Source organism: Corvus hawaiiensis, chromosome Z (assembly GCF_020740725.1).
Source record: "Corvus hawaiiensis isolate bCorHaw1 chromosome Z, bCorHaw1.pri.cur, whole genome shotgun sequence".
Taxonomy (NCBI): Eukaryota; Metazoa; Chordata; class Aves; order Passeriformes; family Corvidae; genus Corvus; species Corvus hawaiiensis.
In genome coordinates this window covers 68315450-68333908 of record NC_063255.1, presented here as the reverse complement: position 1 = coordinate 68333908, position 18459 = coordinate 68315450, and the positions used below count along the sequence as shown (strand labels likewise).

Here is an 18459-nt window from a genome sequence, read left to right as displayed (position 1 = left end):
ATTGAGGAGAAGACACTGCAGTTAAGGGTGACTTAAGAGAGACACAGTCCCAAGTCTGAACACATTAAACCTGTGGCTGAAGAAGTGTTAGTTTTTACCTCTCTGGGATCCATAAAGTAAAGCCTATCTTTTATTACCACAGACAACACTGTCCTGGCATTGGCACCAGGGAGGAGATTAGCAAGGTTTGTGTTTTTAGCAAGATTTATAGGTCTATGCACTCTTTCAGTGTCACAAAACAGGTTTTTCAGACATACATTTTCCCTTGGTTTGTCTAGGGCACCTGAGAGTCATGTCAGTCTTGCAGCAGCAAGGTCCCCTGAATCCCATGTCCTGGGTAGGGAGCAGCAAAGGCCAGACTTGGGAGAAGAGCTCCCACCTCCAGACACTCTTCCGACCCTGTTCTACATCCCAGCAAGGGACTGAGGCAGGCTCTTTGTGAGGACAAGAGGGTAGCAATTGCGGGTAGCAATCCCTCACAGCTGAAACATGGCAGCACCCAGGCAGGCAGGAGGAGCTGAAGGTTTGACCATGGCACTTCCACTGTGCCTCATCCTCAGCCTGCTGCAAGACACTCTATGCCTTAACCAAAAATTAGCCATTAACCTGAACTGAGCTTCTTCCACTTTGAAACCTTTTAGAAACACCATCTTCCTCACCAGGAACTTGCCCCAGCAAAACAGCTGCAAGACAAAAAAATCTTTAGTGGACTTTAGATCCAGGCCACCATGCTGGCTAACACTTAAATTTCAACAATTGCTCTCTATCCTTGCACACACAGCCTGGATAAATCTACTTTCCCAGCAGCCTTTTACCATAAAAATAACACATTCTAAAGTAAAACACATTCTAAAATTTCTTTACCAAATTATGCATGTAGCATAATAGCTCGAGAAATAATGTTTTATCCAGGGCTTTCAAGGATATCATCTCTAAATGTAACAGGACAAAAAAAGTAACAGCTTAGTAATTACATTCTCTAATAAAAATATTTAAGTCCTGAGGTGAAGCAATGACTTGTTTGTTTCCAAAAGGCAAGTCCCAACACACTGAAGTAAGTGCAAATCCCCCAGCATTGACAGCAATAATGGGAATATTTTCCTCTATGTCAGCTGCTACTGGCCACTGCAATTTCACATAAATATTTTTTCACTGTTGAGAAGACTCACTTCAGAAAATGTTTATATTTTACTTGTGCTTGGACAAGAACAGTAGCATAAAGTTTTAATGACCCTTCTGCAACTCAGCTGCAACTGTGAACACTTCTACACAAAAGATGCTAAAATAGCAGTAGGGAAATTCTAAATGAGCACAAATCAATCATATTCAAATCATTAACAACAAGAAAAAAGTTATAAACTGGTCTTTCCAGTGTTGTGTGATGTTTTTATACCGTCCACCAGACAGACCTTGTCTACAGATTGCAGTAAATGCAGTTATCGACTTGCTTAAGAAATCATGCACACCAACTGAATTGAATGCAGTGGGATTCAGCACACAACGAAACAGCAACTACATATAGGGAAGGACAGAAGTTACAAACTGAAAAACATAGGAGATAAAAGCTGAACATTTCTAGAAGCATTAACTTTCTAACTGTATAGCTAAAAATATCCAAAACAAAAACAGGGTGGCTTTTCCCCCCGTTTAATAACTTAAGGGAAGAAGCAACTGAGTATGGTTTTTTTTCTATCCAGAGTAACCCCATAAGCATAACTCCGCATACAAACCTGAAGACAAGGTATGTGTTGATAGGGTTATATTTAATATTACATATTGTCCAAAAGCCCACACATACACTTTTATAAAAATTAAATATGCATGCAGAGTTGCTTCAAGAAGAGCCAGTCCTCTGCTGATTTATGCTGCAAAACTTCACCAGCACCTGAGAACCTCACTTATCTGCTTAAGACTGGTCTTCAGCCCCTGAACCTGTGGACTATACACTGCCAACATGTGGGAAACGGACCACAGCAGGTTCTCCAAACCACCTCAGCTTTATGCACCAACTACCTGTAGGTACTTGTTAAGCATGTGGCAGGTTTCTCAGAAGTGTAGAGAATGCATTTGCACAGATACCTCCAGGCATAAGTAAGAAGCATCACCCCCACAGGTGCTTAAGGCAATACAGCACACAGAAAGTCTACTGATGAGCAGCTGAGGCAGCTCTCTGTTCTTGTCAAAAAAGTGAGAAAAAAAGTATTTGGTGACCACCAAAATAAAATCTGAAGGATGCCTCTAGCAAGGTCCCAGCACTATCCTGAATAGAAAAGCACTAACAGAGAAATTTCCTAATGAAGACAGACAAGCTTCCGTCTTTTGATGTGAAAAAGCAGGAAGTTCCTCACTTTGGTTTAGATGCAGTGCCTTTTTAAAAGAAAAAGTAAGTACTGGTAGAAGTACACCACCTTTTTGACTAAGTAGCCCACATAAACTGGAAAAAAATTAAGCACTCTCTTACATCCAAACTGATGACAAAAGTACACTCCAAGCAAAGGATGGAGGAGATCCTCACAAGTTAACTAGCTGACTCCCCTGCCTCACAGCAGGATCAAAGCTGCCCAAGTTTACTCCTCAGAGATGGATTTTCCCCATCCTGTGCGTGAAAACACCACTCACATAGTTCCCTAACACACAGTACTGTGAGCTTCCTCCCACCCAAACAATCCCGTCTGGCCTCTCCCACCTTCTGCACCTGGTACATGCTTTGTGCTTCTTTAATGGCTTAACAAGTCCTTGGCCTTGATAAGGAGAAGAGAGATGAAGGGTGTGGTTTATGTTGTCGGGGTTTAAGAGGAGACCATCCTTTAACCTTGTGGGTTTTCAATCAAGCTTATTGCAATACTCCCCCTTCAGTGACAAACTGAAATACATCTGCTGTATTGGGAGTTTCTGAAGTTGCAGACACTGGCTGTTACCCAAAGCTGATGTCTCAAAATGAGTTATACCTTCTACCTCCTCACTAGCCTCAACATAGGTTCACTCTCTTCAGAGACACAGATAGAAAAAAAAAGGGTTTTTTGTTGAGAACTGCAAGAGCTGTCTTCAGGAAAAGGAACTAGAATCCAACAGAATTAAAACAAAACAAAACAAAACAACAACCAAAAAAAAAACCAAATAGGCCTTTAAAATACTTCTCATTTACTGCAAAACTAAATATATTTCCCCTAAAAAGAAGAAAACCAGTAATAGATCATGACATATATATATCTGCAAGTCTCTATGCTACTGTGCACTGTTAAGTTGCCTCTAATATTACCCACTTATAAAGAAACATATATTAGACATATGATGCTTTTCATTCAGTGCACATGCAATACGCTCAGATGCTTTGCAGGTTCTTATTTTCTACAGCATTATCTTACCATAAAAAACTGTTTTCCTCAGTCCAGTTTCTTCTGTTTAACCCTCTTAACCAGCCCTTTGCTCAATTTAAGACACAGCTGGCAGCAACACAACTTCCACGTCACCATAAGCAACATCCAGCCACACTAACCTGACCCATGCCAGACCTGGGAACACAATCTCATTTTTGCTGAATTAGTGAGAGCACATGATACAGAGCTTATGCTGGCTTTGTGCTTTTTATGCCTGGTCTACATCGGCAGCAGTGTGAGAGACAGTCATGGAACTGACAACCCATGCAGAATTAATCTACCAGTGTTTTTAAACAATCTGAACCACAGAACAAGTCTACAGCAAATCAGCACTTTACATCAAACTGACCCTGTTTTCCTTACCTTGGCACCACCGGTCTTAAAGCTGTGTTTAGCTCATTATCAAACCTAGACAACAGGTAAGGCACAGAAAAATTTTGAGAGTCCCATATGGCAAACTAATAAATAAGTAATAAATAAATAAATAAATAAATAAATGGTGTATCTTTTAAGTCTGGAACCACTGGATAGAAATAAAAATATCTGGAGTGCTTTTAGCAGAAAGGAGAGGGGAGAAGGCAGACGAAAAAGCAAAAAATATTCAAGGCCATTGCCAAAACATGCATTAATGTTCTTTCTGGTCTATCGTTGAAAATATCATTCAGTGTTTTGCTGTCAGTGACAAAACAATTTATGTTCATGCATCAAGTAATAGAGAGGAATTAAAAAGCTTAAGAATGTGCTGTTAACACAGGTCATAAAATTTCTGCAATAAGAAAATTAACATCCCTTCTGGCATGCAACTGCTGACTAAAAGAAAAGGAGTAATCTCTTTCAGTTGACTTGATTTAAAATATACAAACCAGACTAGTTATTATTCTCATGTCTTGTGTAGTATCAGGGCTCTACTGTTGCAGACACTACACAAATACATGTAAGCACAAAGTCCATGCCCAGAAAAATCTTAATTTAAGGACTGAGGGGGAAACAAAGGAAAAATAATATACCACAGGAACAAAAAGCATCTGCCTGGTGATGGACATGCTTTGAAGCACCCATTCTTTGCTTTCGTATCTTTCTAAATTGTTCCCATTCTTTCAGATGTATTTCCTCAGTCTCACTCTGGCAGCAAGTCTGCATCCAGAGGCCAGCCTGTGCACACTCTTTTGTGCACCCCCACGCAGGCTTCCCAAGACAGACCTGACCAGGCTCCCACAGCAGACAACAGCAAAGTACTCCTGACTCCAGCTGGATGAGGCCAACACAGCTCTGTGCATTAGCAAAGGCACGCTGAAAGGCCAACACACATTTACATTTTAAACCACAGTTCTGTTTTGTGTTTTGAAGTCTAAGTAAGGCAGTCATTTCAGCCTCGTTGGTAGGCCCAGAATTACGGCCAGCCCCACTGCAACAGCAAAGAACATGAAAACACAGAATTGCCAAGACAGGCTAGAAATTGTCTTTTTCCACAAAGGGCTGGCTAGAAGACACTGAATACCTGGTAAGAGCAGCAAATACAAAAGCTGTATCCAACCATAGGAACTTATCTCTTTGCACATCAACTGTTAGTACAGTATGGAGGAACTAGGAAAGCAAACAGCTTGGCGAGGGAGAAAATCAGCTACTCACAATCAATACATAAGTCCTACTGCCACTTCCTACTCAAATCATGCAAAAGCATGCTGGAATCATGCTGGGCACTTTCCACGCCCAGCCCAGGCAAAGACCGTCACTGAGCTTATCCCACGTGTGAGAATCACCAGGCCATCAGACGCTGTGGCTGCAAGCAGCCTGGTGCCACATCCTACTCTCTGCCCTTCCCAACCCAGGCAGAGAAACCCTCCAAAACCTCACTGCAGGAATACTTCCATACATCAGTACTAAGCACCTCTCTCTCCTTGGCACCTATGCTTCACCAAGGAAGCTGTAACAGTGTCAGAAACAAAACTGTCCCCAAGTAAAAACAAACGAGCAGAGACACCTTAAGAGGGAGACATTGTATAACAGAACACAAGAGAAGTTAATTAAGATTAGACCTTGAGGCCTTTTAGCCAGCTCCAGTGGTTGTACATAGGAGCATGCAATACCTTAGAAAAGTGCACTTTGAGAATAGTAAGCACCTTGCAGCACAGGAGCAAGTGGAAGTTTTCTTTTCCAGGAGATCCTGAGTCCCAAAGCTAGGAGCCTGTGTTCCTGCCTCTTCCCAGAGAATTAACATCCAAAAGCCCCTTTGGAAAGACAGACACATAACCTTCAGCAACATCTCCTGCAGAGATGAGGTCCCTTTGGTGTCTACAAGAAACTGATGGGGATATACTCTGTGGCTCAGCATTTCTTTATTTATCTCTCCAGCTCCCATGGGAAACATTCATAAGGCTCCCAGCAGAGAATAATTTACAAACTTCTGAGAACACTTATTTACTGCTCTTGAGAGCTCACTACCTCCACACTATGTTTGCCCCATGGCAGCAAGGTATTTCTTTGCCAATATCAAAGCTGGTAATCAATAACATTTCTTTAAAACAAACAAAAACCAGTTAGCTACCATTAAATAAGAAGGAATGATTTTCCATGAGGGAGATTTGTTTCTCCACACTAAAACCTGCTTATAATAGGAGGAACAACTGCCATACATAAATTCTTTAATATCTGAAGGCTGCTTCATCAAATATTTTGCTTTTATCTTCCATCTTTCATGAATAGTCTTTTTTCCATATACAATGAGACCAGTGTCTGCCTGAAGATAGTGAGGTCTTATTCCATATACTGTCTTTAGTACACAATTAAATGAAAAACTCAGCTTGCTGCACTTCTTACAGAAAGAATTGGCTGAATATAATTTAATTTCTATCAGTTTGAAAAAACGCATAATTTAGGAGGGCAAAAGCTACTTACATTCAAGTTCTATATACTTAAATGATGTATTATTAGCATCGAAAGAAGAGATGTCTATGAAATTTCAGTTTATTCTTGGCTAGTCAACCCTGAAAACTAGACTGGCTTATAAAGAGTAGTTTTATAGAGTGGTTAACAGTAATTTGCTGTCTAGAATCCAGAAACAGGCTCCTCAAATTAACTGAGGAGATGTGCTTCAAATACCTGATTTTCTGTTTCATTACCATTTATTTCTTGAATCATGGTATTGATGTGTGCTGTAATTAGATTTTAATGTACTGCTGCCACAAAAACTACATACAGAAGAAGGGTATTAAATAATGTATTTTCAAAATGGGCTAATTACACAGAGTATTTTTAAATGATATTTCACAAAAATTGTATTAAATCAGTGAGGTCCTTGAGCTTTCAGAAAGCATTCCCTCTTATGTAACAAAAAAGAACAGCCATCACCCAGCCAGTAAGATTACACACACTGTTCTAGATTTGCCAAGAAATTCAGTACTGCTGAAGTGTGACAGCTTGAAGTAGCAGCGCAGTATGGACACATTCTCCAGCTGTGTTAACAGCTGTTCACATATAGTGAGTCAACAAAGTACCTTGTGTATCATCTTTAAAAATGTGTATTATAAACACAAAACTGCAGTTATTCTCAGATAATCTGACATGAAATACAAGACTCTCAAAACAGGCATTCTTACAAAGAAGAAGAGGGTAAAACCCACTGGATATGGATGCTAAGCATGTTTACATACAGCGTGAAAAGCATTCTAATTTTGGACCCAGCAGATTTCTCCCTCTCTCAATGAACAAAGCCTATGCTTTAAAGGAGGCTGGAAAGAAGGGATTATTTCCTACCTTTTGATCTCTTCCACTTTTCTTGTGGAAAATAATGTGTTAGAACCATATGCTTGACATCTCTGAAGTTGCATGTGAAGAAGAGTGTGCAATTACCATGACATGGTATTCTGCAGTTCCACTGTGGTCCTTTAGAAGGGACTGGAATACATCAGAGAAATACCTAAATTCACTGCAGTGCAAGTATTTGTCATGTTCCCTCAGTTTTCCAGAGAAGTTTTCTCTATCCCTGAGATGCTTATGAGGGATGAAAGCAGTGTTTAACAAAGGAGATGGAACAGCATTTAGACAAGCTCAGCTTGCCAGAGAACTCCTTAATTAAAACTGACTAAGGAACTGAATAATCAGAAAGGGCTATCATGTTTAATTTAAATACTGATTTGATTGTGTTTTCCAACAAAGTCAAGCAAATAAAGCAGAAGCAGTGGGAAGGAGTTTCCAGAACTCATTAAATAATTGGATCTAACTAACAGAAGATATATGCCCTGACTCAAGGATTTTTCAGGATGAACAGAACTCTTCAATCTTCCCAAACAAGCTGAAAAGGCACTCAGATTATGAACAATATTGTGACGGGCAAGATTGTGAAGCTGCAATACTTTCAACTCATTACAATAACTACATCAACCTCAAATGATCAGTACAAGGCCTGCTAAGATTTCTCCAAGTTTCAGATGGGAGCTGAGAGAAAACCTTCAATCTTTCTCACACATATACACAGAAATAAATATAGGAGGCTGTTAAAAAATTACTACAATCCCAGGTTCTGGGAAACTCACCCCAGGTGCTCCCACTGCAAGTCCCTGGTAGCCCATGTTTCTCCACTAACCTCAGGCTTGTTAGGACACTGAGGACCCAGAAGAAAGACACCATCTCCCTCTGCTGCCCCCACAAGAAAATGAGTTGGCAGCAATCCAAACTACTCTCACTGGGCTTCTAGCAAGTTAGGAGCCCCCTCTGGAATTTATCCACCTGGGCTGGTGAGAGGCTGAAGACCACAACTGGAAAATTACCAAAGCACAGGACCACAACCAGCAAAGCTTAGATCTGGTACAGACTCTCACTTGTGGAAAGCTTGGGGTGAATGTTCTCAACTAAAATCACATTCTCTCATCTTTCCCCTGGTGAGTCCCTTGTTCTTAAGAGATGTATCATTTTTAGTCTCCAAATCCAGTTTTAAACCATTCTTTCCACTTTTTACTGGTACAAATAAAAGGTAGGAAAATTCAATCTTCCCACATAATAACTGAATTCTTCTCAGTACTAACCAACTTTTCCCAAAACCATGATGTCACCAAATTTACAAAGATTTCGCAAGCCTACACCTGGTTCATAGGGTTATAATCAAAATATTAAACAGAACTAGATTTAAGTATGACACTTAAGGACTATGACTTGTAGTATCTTTCTCTCTACCCTAACAGCTCTGGCAGTACCCATATATCTTTATCTCTTTATATTAATCTTCCCCTTCTTTTCCTTCCATAAGAATTTCCTGTGAGACACAATATCAAATGTTTCGTTTTCAACAACTTGGATTGAAACCACTACACTGCCTTTGCAAAGTGGTCAGTTACCTTATGAGAAAATACCAGATCAGTCAGATCAGATATCAGCATGTCCCTGATTACTTTTTCTGTAAAAATTTGTTTTTAAAGCCTTGCATTACACAATAAACATCACATCATTAGGCCTCAAAAATACTTTTCTCCTGATGCCTTTAAAGATACTACATCTAATTTTTGCAAGCCTGAGGTTTTAACTCTCAATGAAGACAAATACAATGAAAACTCACGCTGGTGCATTAACAACCATATATTCCTTCAATACTCCAGGATACAGTTTATTGTATTACTCCATTTCCATCCCCATCTCACAACAATAAGCAGATAATTGGTTTTTTTCCTGTCTTTGTTTCATCTTTTACCACCCTTTTGAAAACCATTCAGTGTCCTCCCATCTTCCCCCAGACACCATCCATGTATCCCTGCTACCCTCATTTCAGAGCAGAACAAGTAAAAAAATAAAATTATGGCTTTTAAATAATAATGACTAGAGTTCCCAAGTTTTAATACTCACATTCACGTCCCCTTGAAGGCACAAAATAAATTAAGTTCATCTAATGTATGTCCTCATTCATGTTACTAACTGTTTTTTAACTTTGAGTTCATCTATTTTAAGCAATTATTTCGGGTTTTGCAGAAAAAAAATCCATTTGATTACAAATTTCAACTTATTTTTTTACATAACACACAATTTCCTGCTTTGTGGAAACTGAGAGAATGGTAGTTTGGAATTTCGTAAGCAAAAAACAACCAAAATTGTGAGAAAGTGGGTGCGTGGTTATCTCTTCACAGGCAGTAACTCTGCTTTTGAAAACTGCAATTGAGAATACTGAAGGAGAACAAAATAGTGATCACAAAGGGGAAATAATTTCAAACTTCTTTCAGAGAGCTGAGTTGCACTTCTGAAAACTATCACCTCCACACATGCCTCATCAGACAGCAACATTCAACAGCCTCCAGTCTCAGAAAACCAGAGAATGGCTTTTAGTTTCATTCACCCTGCTTTTGAATGAGCTGTTACCCAGAAGAAAGCAACTCTCCAGGCAGAAGCCTAATGTTGTAGGACTTACATAAAGAGGTACTTCAGAGCAGCTTAACTCCATTGTCACAGCATCTACAAACAGAATAAACCAGTGGAATTATTACATACCCATCAGGAGGCATTGATATCATTATGTGTGATTCATGTCTGCAAACTAGGTCAACATCTTCCAGAATTAGGGGGAAAAAAAGGATATTAAGCTTATCAGCTATCCAGTTACCCCAAATATCCCCAGAACGAGAAAACACTGATGTAATGATGCCTACGGAAGGCTGGAGGAGGGATGGCTGGTATTAGTTAACATGCTGCATGCATTTCAGACAATAGAAACAGTAAACAAAATAGGTTAGGTTGAGCCCAGCTGCTGAGACACTCCTAGCTGCAACAAATTAAGTAGTGGGAAATTCAGCATTTATCTCTAGAAGCAAATTTGAACTTGACCTGCATTGTAGCAACTTTTACTCCACACCAATATCCCAAGTGTCTGGTGCTGATTTTTTTTCAGCAACTTCATAGAAGGTATCCCCAAGGCAGGTTGCTTTAACTGCCATAAACAGCAAACTACTGAGACAAGTCATCATCAGAACTAATATAAAGACACTCATCATAGCAACTCTGATTTCTATAATTATATTTCAGATTCACCACACCCTCAAAATTCATAGTCTAAAAGTAGTATTCCTTCCAAAAGAGAAAAGCATACCAGAAGCAACTCCCTATCTTTACAGCAGCAAGGTGGGCTCAACAACTATGCACAAGTCTTCTTCAACTTGCTGAAACAGGCTATTAAAAAAGAGTCTGTCTTAAGAGAGGGCTGTCTCAGCTCAGATGTGGTCTTGTTTATACAAATGGAAGTGTTTCCAAGAACAACACAGTTGTGCAGCTAATTACATGTTAATGCATAGGTACATCCTTGTATGAGTCAGATGGTATTTGAGAAGTTCCCTGCCTACAAATGCAGAAATTAAATGCATAGCTTCAATTGAAACCGAAAATGACCCACCCACCATCCCAGCATATACTCCTTTAAAACCACAAATTCGTTAATCCTCATCCCCTGGTGCCCATTGATTCAAGTACATTCAGAAGTTCACACATTCTTGCAGTTCTAAAACAAGGCAAAATCCTTTACAAAATCACTGGTTGCAAAGGTTCAGCCAAAAAAATCCAAACCTCTCATATTGTAAGAAAAATATATCAAAGCAAACACTAATCCAGCCAGCCTAGTCGGCAGTGAGATCCAGACAGAGGGGTTTCTTATTTTCTGTGTAGGAAGGAGGTATCCCCCACCTGACTCCAAGGCATCTCACTTCAGCAGAGCTCTGCAGTTTCCAGCAACAGCATCCTGAACCCAACCTGAAGAGCAGCAGCATGGGAAGCACAGCCCTGTTGGAACAGAAGAAAACAGGGTTACAAGACAAGTTAAGAAACAGTAACATTAGTTCCACAAGGAGCAATTTAAGGTAGAGCCTCTCACAAGAGTTAACTTACACAACAGATGACACATATTAATATCTATCCCAGACCTCACAATTACTGCTGCTCCTCTGAAGTGGGCACCACTTCATGGCTGGCTGAAATGAGGGACACATCAGTCAACCATCTGACACCACTGTTCTATTCCAATGTATAAAACCCCTTCACCTCCAGTGGTTCTCAGTCTTTAAAGGAACACAACCAAACTAAACTCCACCATCTCCACTGCAAGAACACATGAGCACATTCAAATAACTATGCCATGCCAAGAGAATAAGAACTACTCTTGGTTACTTTTGTCAAATGATTGCCATGACCTCCAAAGCCTCAAAAGATATATCTCAACATCCTCCTCCTCTGCAAGGATGAGAAAGGCAGGTATCCAGTCTACTCTACCTATTCTATAGAAAGTGTGAGCAGGAAACCATAACTCAGCTCTTCCTGTGAAGGATAAAAATTGCATCACCAGTACAACAAACTTGTATTGGCAAATAAAACTCACTGGAGAGATGGTGCCATCCTGGCTTTTGTTCCCTTTACCCTTTGTTTGTGTCACACTGTAGATCCCCTGGGAGCCTGAGCAATCAGAAATAGTAAGTACCTAGCCTAACATGAATCCTGACTGGGTAAATAACCTGAAGATTTAGCTCATCAGAACCAATCAATGTTTTTCTTATAGCACTGACTAGAACCATGCTGAAAGACTATCAGTACTTTCCCTGTGTACTCTCCTGACAAACCAGCTTATAATAGTATTTCCTGGATACAAAGGGGTACCTAATGGTACTCGTTGCTTTCTGCAGAAGAATCAATAAATGTCAACACATAGCACTAAGCAGCTTCTTTTGCTTTTCTCGCACTCTGAAGAGTCCTGGCTGTTTAGAAAAAAATTTCACATGAATGCTCACATCTTTCCTCTTAAGTCTGGGGCTTACAGTAACTCAGCCTGGCTGCTGGAAGTGGCTGGGAGAGGCAGGAAGAAGAGGATGCACATAGGGAGGAAATACTCAGCTCTGGCTACAGTGCAGCGCTTGTGCAACCTCCATTTCAGATCGAGGACTGAAAATCACATGCAGCTTACTACTCACCACTCACCTCCTCTGCACAGCAAAGAACTGCCCAGATCCACAAAAAGCAAGGGCCCCCAGTGCACACAAGGTGCCACATAGACAAATCCTCTCCAGCTTTACTCCACACAGCAAGGGGAGGGTCAAGCTCCCAACATCATGAATGCACATAATTTCACAGAGCAACACCTGATCCCTTCCTCTGGCATCTGTGCCTCTGACACAGAAACCAGCACAACAGGCATCTAACACACAAACAGGTCTGGTTTCAGGCATTGCCCGCATTGCCAATGGCAGCAATAGCAAAATTCATCTACAGACACAAAAAACCCCTTTTCAGCATCCAGTTTAGCAGTTAATTTAATGGAATCATATACTGTGATGTGGTACAAACGGAGAGACTTGCAGCAGAGATTTCAGTCAGGCAGACGTAAATATACAAAAATGTGCAAAAAATCTTGACCATCATTTTAGTTCAGTAAACATTTTTTTTAATCTACAATATCCCCTTAAACCTAGTGACAAATGCTATTGCCAGTGCCTAACCAGCTCAAGCTAATAAGAGAAACAGCAACATGCAACTTGGGTTTTATCACAGACGCAAGACATTCCAATGTGTAACTGGAATATAAAATCCTTCACTTAATATTTTATTTAATGGTTGTCAATTACGGGACTGTCAAATATTCCGATTTTTTCAACATTAAAAATTTTAGCATTTTACAGCATGAGTTCCCCAATTATCAGGATATGTTAGAACAACCACAGTAAGAAAATAAACCAATGGAAAATAAAAACATCCATTATTGACTTAACTGCATTTTAAGATGTCAGTTATCAAAGATATTTACTCTGTACACACTAAAGAAATTAGGTAAGGGGAAGCATTCTTTAAGTCTCAGCAGAAAGGCATTTCTACCAGTTAACAAGGTGACCCTCCAGCCAACACTGTGACTATTACTGGCTGCACCTAGCACCTACTGTCTATCATCACCGTTTTCCTAAACACAGAAGGACACTTCCTGATCCTACAGCAACCCAGCTCACAACCGGCAACTTGACTCTCTCCTCTTCCCTGTAAATAAAGCATATTACAGTGGGAGAAAGAGACAGAGAAGGTGAAGACTCTGGCTTTGATGCTGCTCTGTGATCCAGCAGTCACTTGTATGAACTTCACTGAACTCCGTGCTCTGTGGCTGCTCCAACGAGCCTCCATGGCTCATTAAGCTGCGCCAGATCACAGTTCGTGCAACAAACTGTGCCTTAAAGAGAGGTGCAAAATGTGAGCAGTGGTATAAAAGATGAATTTCTTACTCCCATGTATCAATTCAAAGGTAACAAAACATGAGGTCTTTGCTCATGTTCTGTTTGTTACATTCTCACTTCAGATCACACCTCTGTGCCGCAGACCTGCTGTTTCATAAACTGTAAAGCAGCAGACTGTAAAAAATATCATACTATGTAAATAAACCCTCGATGACGCTTCCCAGGTGCCTTGAAATTCAATTCTTCCTTTTTAATTAAATTTCTTTTTGGTGATGGTCACATTGAAACTCATGTCTATAGAACACTGAGAATTAGTCTTATTACCACTATATCAAGACAGGCACATTAAATCTCTTATTTGTGATCAGCCAAAACAACAGGAAAGCAAAGGAGCGTCCCACCCAGAAGGCAGGCAGGAATCCCCAGAGCATCATTTGTAATGCTTTAAAACCCAACATATTTGTCTTAGCAAAATGTCTTGTAGAAGTCTAGCAGCACATGCAGATCAAGAGGTGTTCTACTGAGCTCTCTTCTGTGTGTTGACTGTGTAACACTAACTATTACCACCATTTTATTCTTTTTGGCCATGCAAAGACTGCTTGTATTTCTCAGACCTTAATACTCTTCAAAACCAGTGAGATTTCAGTATGGTTCTCACAGACAAGCCAGTGTCCATTAATAACAAACCTCCCTCTATAAAAGCAGAGCAAATGAACTCAACTGTGTTCCTGAATGTACAGATTCCATCTGAGTTACATTATGTTGGTACAGCGAAGGCTTGCTCACAATTTCCCCAGCACCAGGAACTACACTGCACAGCCACCAGGTCAAACGTGGTACAGAACATTCTTTTAAGCACAGATCCTTTTCCTAGACCCGACTAAAAGACCCCGAACAAAACAAATGAAAGGGAAAAAAATAGCAAACTGAAAATACATGCATAATAAATACTACATTCCCAAAGTCAGAGATTTAACTTTACAGCCAAGGCTTTTGACATATCTTTCATTTTTTTCACTAGGGTCTCCTGAGCATCTAGAACGTGGGGGATAGGGAAAGGACAGAGCAGAACCCTCAGCCTGTAGCTTCAAAAGCACTTGTTTACTGCCTTCTAACAGTACTCAAACTGAGAGGTGAAATAAACCTTTGCCTATCACATTTATCATTAAGCTGTCTGCACTAGCGTTGATTACTTCACCAGACATCAGCTGCTCTTGAAGCAAGTGAACAGAAGAAATGCAGCTAACCGCCTTTTAAACTACCACTCTTTTCAACAATCTGAGATAATTATGCCTAAAAAAATCACCCCATTCAGGGCGACTGAAATATCAAAATATATCCAAATTAATTTGTTAAAGGCACAGCCATTTTATGATCCTTAGAACGGAATTTAACAGTCTCAAAAAAAGGATCATACTTCTTAACCTTTTAAGAATAGTCTTGGGTTTTAAAACACAGAAAAAACTCCTCTTCTGACAGATGCCTGTTCTGACAGAAGTCTGCTCTTGGGGTTGGCGAAATACATTCTTTACATCTTCCTGTATTAACATTCTTAATGCAGCATTTTCATTTCAACTAAAAATAAAATGGGTCTCTAGAGTTTAGAAACCTTAAAAATGTGAAATATGGGTTATACATTACAAGACAAAAATAAAACCAAATGTATTACTACAGTTACTGAAACAAAACATGATTGATAACATCGTGGGACACCTGTCTTACCTCACTTACTCCTTTTAACACCCATTTTGACAGACAGTAGTTTTCTAATTGTGAAACTAGAAATAATTAGAATAATTAGTAGTAAATACTTTTAGCATTTACTACTCCCTAGTTTGGGCACTGTGAAGCCATGGGACCAGAGCAGCAGAAACTCTTTAAAAGTCCACGCAGCACAGTTGTACAGTTTACTGACAAGGTGGCAAAGAAATGGACCAGAAACTTTTGGTTCTACAAATGCATTCAAATGCAGGCTCCAGTGCTATCTGTGACACTTCATCATCCCTCAGGTTTGGCCATCCACCAAACTGCTGTAACTTACAAAGCAAGGGGATATTCTGTGTGTTTAACAACACTTTTGTAACTGGTATTCCACTTCCATGAACAGCTAGAACTGTGCAACAAACTCTGCACTAAGAGCCAGAAAAAAATTTTTGATACCAGAAGTCATTAAACATAATTCTGATTATCAAAGTAGCAGCTTCCATTGAGAAGGGCAACTATTCCACCTTATAACCCTCTTTTAACTATTAATGTAGTTTGGCCATAACTGCTTGTCTTAATGAAGATAAGCCTGAAAGACACAACTCAACTAATTGGTAGGAAAACCTGTAAGTTTTTGAAAATTTTGTAAAACATTGGAATAAATGTCTAATTCGCAGGTTTGTGAGAAGGCCAGATGAGTTGCCTGGTACACTATTACCAAGATACACCAACACAACCATTTTCTTTGTTTCAGTCAATATTCAAACACCATTGTGGAAAAATAAAAGCAATTAAATAGTCTAGTATTTCCACCAGATTTTGTCCTGTCAATTTTTCATACCAATTTCACAGAATACAGTTCAATTTTTACTTATGTGGAAAAATCCCTCTAAGTAAAATGCCCCCTGAAATCCTATTTCCACAATGTGCAGTAAAGAGCAAATTACTTCTGTAAAATAAAATACCTGTTATGTTTTCATCACATCTGTGTGCCTTAAAAGATTTATGAGAAGAACTACACTCATTTTTGTACAGGATCAGATACAGAGGCAGGAGTTAAGCCCATAAAAATGAAGAAGGGTTTTAGAGCCTGGCACATTTCTAAGCTGCGCACAGCAGTGCCCCAAGAAAACACTACCAAGAACTGCTTTGAAAGTTATTTCTCAGAATTTTACCATTAGAAAAGTTTTCATTTCCTTTACAATTTTGGCTATTCAAAAAGTGAAGAGTAACTAAGTTTAAAACTTCTTTTGCTCTGGATGAGAAAGGCAAGCAACTTTATGATCAAGGCCAAATACCTCATGCACATTGGGGCAAGAACTGGGGAAAAAAAAAAAAAAAGAGTAGCTTCTACGGCAAAATAATGAATTAAAAAACCAAAAAAAAACTAAAAAAACCCAACAACATATATTTAAAAACAACAACAACAAAACCACAACAAAGCCCTTCTCAAATCCCTCTCTGCCTTTTGGTGCTTTGGAAGGCGAATGACAGCGCACGCAAAGGCTTTGCCCGGACACCAGCGGAACCCGCCCGGGGGCACCGCACACAGCGGCCACAGGACGCCGTGCCAGCCGCCGGAACAACGCCGCAGCTCCTCGGAGCTCGACGCTGCGCCCCGGCGAAGGCTCGGGACAATCCACCGCTCCCCGCCCGAGCGCCCGCGGGCCGGGGCTGCGGGGCAGCAGGTGCCGCGGACCGGCCTCGCCCTCCGTGGACAGCGGCCGCCTTACCTACGCCTTAGCGTTCCGGGCCGGGCTCCGCCGCCGCCGGCCAGAGAGGGACGGAGGCAGGGAGGGAGGGACGGAGGCGGTGCTGCCGAGCCGCCCGCGGGAGCGCTGCGGGACGCGCCCGGCCCGGCGGATGCGCCGCCCCCGCCCCGGCAGCCCGCGGGAAGAGGGAACAAAGGTGCTTTGTGACAGCCCCGGGCGCTGGGAGGCTCCTGGGGAGCAGACCTTGAGGCAGTCGCCCCAGCTCCCCGCCACCAGCTCGACGGGACAGGGAAAGTGCGGCGAGAGCCCCGCGGGGACTCGTGCGCGGCCCCGACGCCCTCGGCGCCTCGGGAGGGGAGCGCTGCCCTCTCCCGGCGGAGCGCAGGATGCGCGCCCGCGGCGGGGCCGGGCCGGGGCAGCCTCGCGTTCCCGCACGGCGGCTGGAGGGCTCCGCTCCGCTCGCCGCGCCCCCGCAGTCACCAGCCCTGCGCTGGGAGCTGGCCGCTCAAGGCTCTGGTTGATCAGCCTGCTGCCCGGCCCTTCCACGCGTGTTTCGTGTTGCACAGTCCATCGATCCCACCACAAACCACACCACATCTTAGCTTCTCAGCTGCCACGTATACGTAATACGTAATTTAAGCTGTTCTTAAAATCATCTTATGTTGATTCCCTAAGACTTCTCTGACAACCTGCTTCTCTGGTTAAGACAGTGAAGCACTGAAGATGTGGGATTATGAGTACCAGACTGCGAGTAGAGACTTAGCAAGTTTCCTCTCGCTGCACTGTAAATTAATTCATGACCTGTCTGCTGTAGATGGACAGCATACTCTCTTTGTACCAGCAGCGTTAGATTAATATTAAGCATATTAGACTGCTGTAACAGAGCAAAAGTCGAGAAGATAGTTCCCTGTGAGAGACGAAATAGGATTTTACTTCAGCCCAAAAGAACTAGAGGTAAAAGAAGGAAAAGAGGAAAAGTGTTAGTTCTGTTTCCTACTTGTTACCTACGGTTTATATATGGTTTGTTTGATCTGTTCATTGCACCTGTTAAGTGTTGTTGGGAACCAATAAAGAAGCAACGTTGAAGACATAACCAAAAAGGAAGAAAGATGAGAGGGGAGAGGAAAGAAGGGTAGGCGGTGGGGAGAGTACACAGTACGGTGAGGCGAGTTCCTCAGTACACAACCAATGGAAAAGGGGACAGGGACCCCTCCCCTCGGCCGCAAAAGGGTATAAAAAGGTTGCCATTGAAGTGAAGTGTGTGTGTTTTCTGTCACCTGTCAGAGGAGGGGAACACACCTGACTCAGCTGACTTGTTGATATGAATAGTTTTTTTGCTTTGAAGACATTGTCCCCTCTCAATTCTATGGAAAAATGAGTTACTTCTCAATTCCCTGAAGGAGAGAAAAAGGCCAGTAAAACACTGTTATCACCCCGTGTGTTTCAGCAAGAATTTCATGGCTTTATATACATGTGCATTCACTTCTAAAATATGAA

General features: G+C 41.3%; 1 protein-coding gene across 4 annotated transcripts in view; it reads right to left on the bottom strand.

Moving 5' to 3' along the window:
• The window catches only part of ARHGEF28 (Rho guanine nucleotide exchange factor 28), a 120052-nt gene extending 103028 nt beyond the window's left edge, over nucleotides 1–17024 (bottom strand). For all 4 annotated transcript variants that reach the window (XM_048292756.1, XM_048292758.1, XM_048292757.1 and 1 more), the window contains exons 1-3: nucleotides 16984–17024; nucleotides 11028–11123; nucleotides 9766–9809 (exon numbers count right to left, since the gene is read on the bottom strand). In XM_048292756.1, coding sequence (XP_048148713.1) covers nucleotides 9766–9798 — 33 coding nt within the window. In that variant the 5' untranslated portion in view covers nucleotides 9799–9809; nucleotides 11028–11123; nucleotides 16984–17024. The remainder of the gene's footprint in view (nucleotides 1–9765; nucleotides 9810–11027; nucleotides 11124–16983) is intronic.
• Between the last annotated feature and the right edge of the window lie 1435 nt (nucleotides 17025–18459).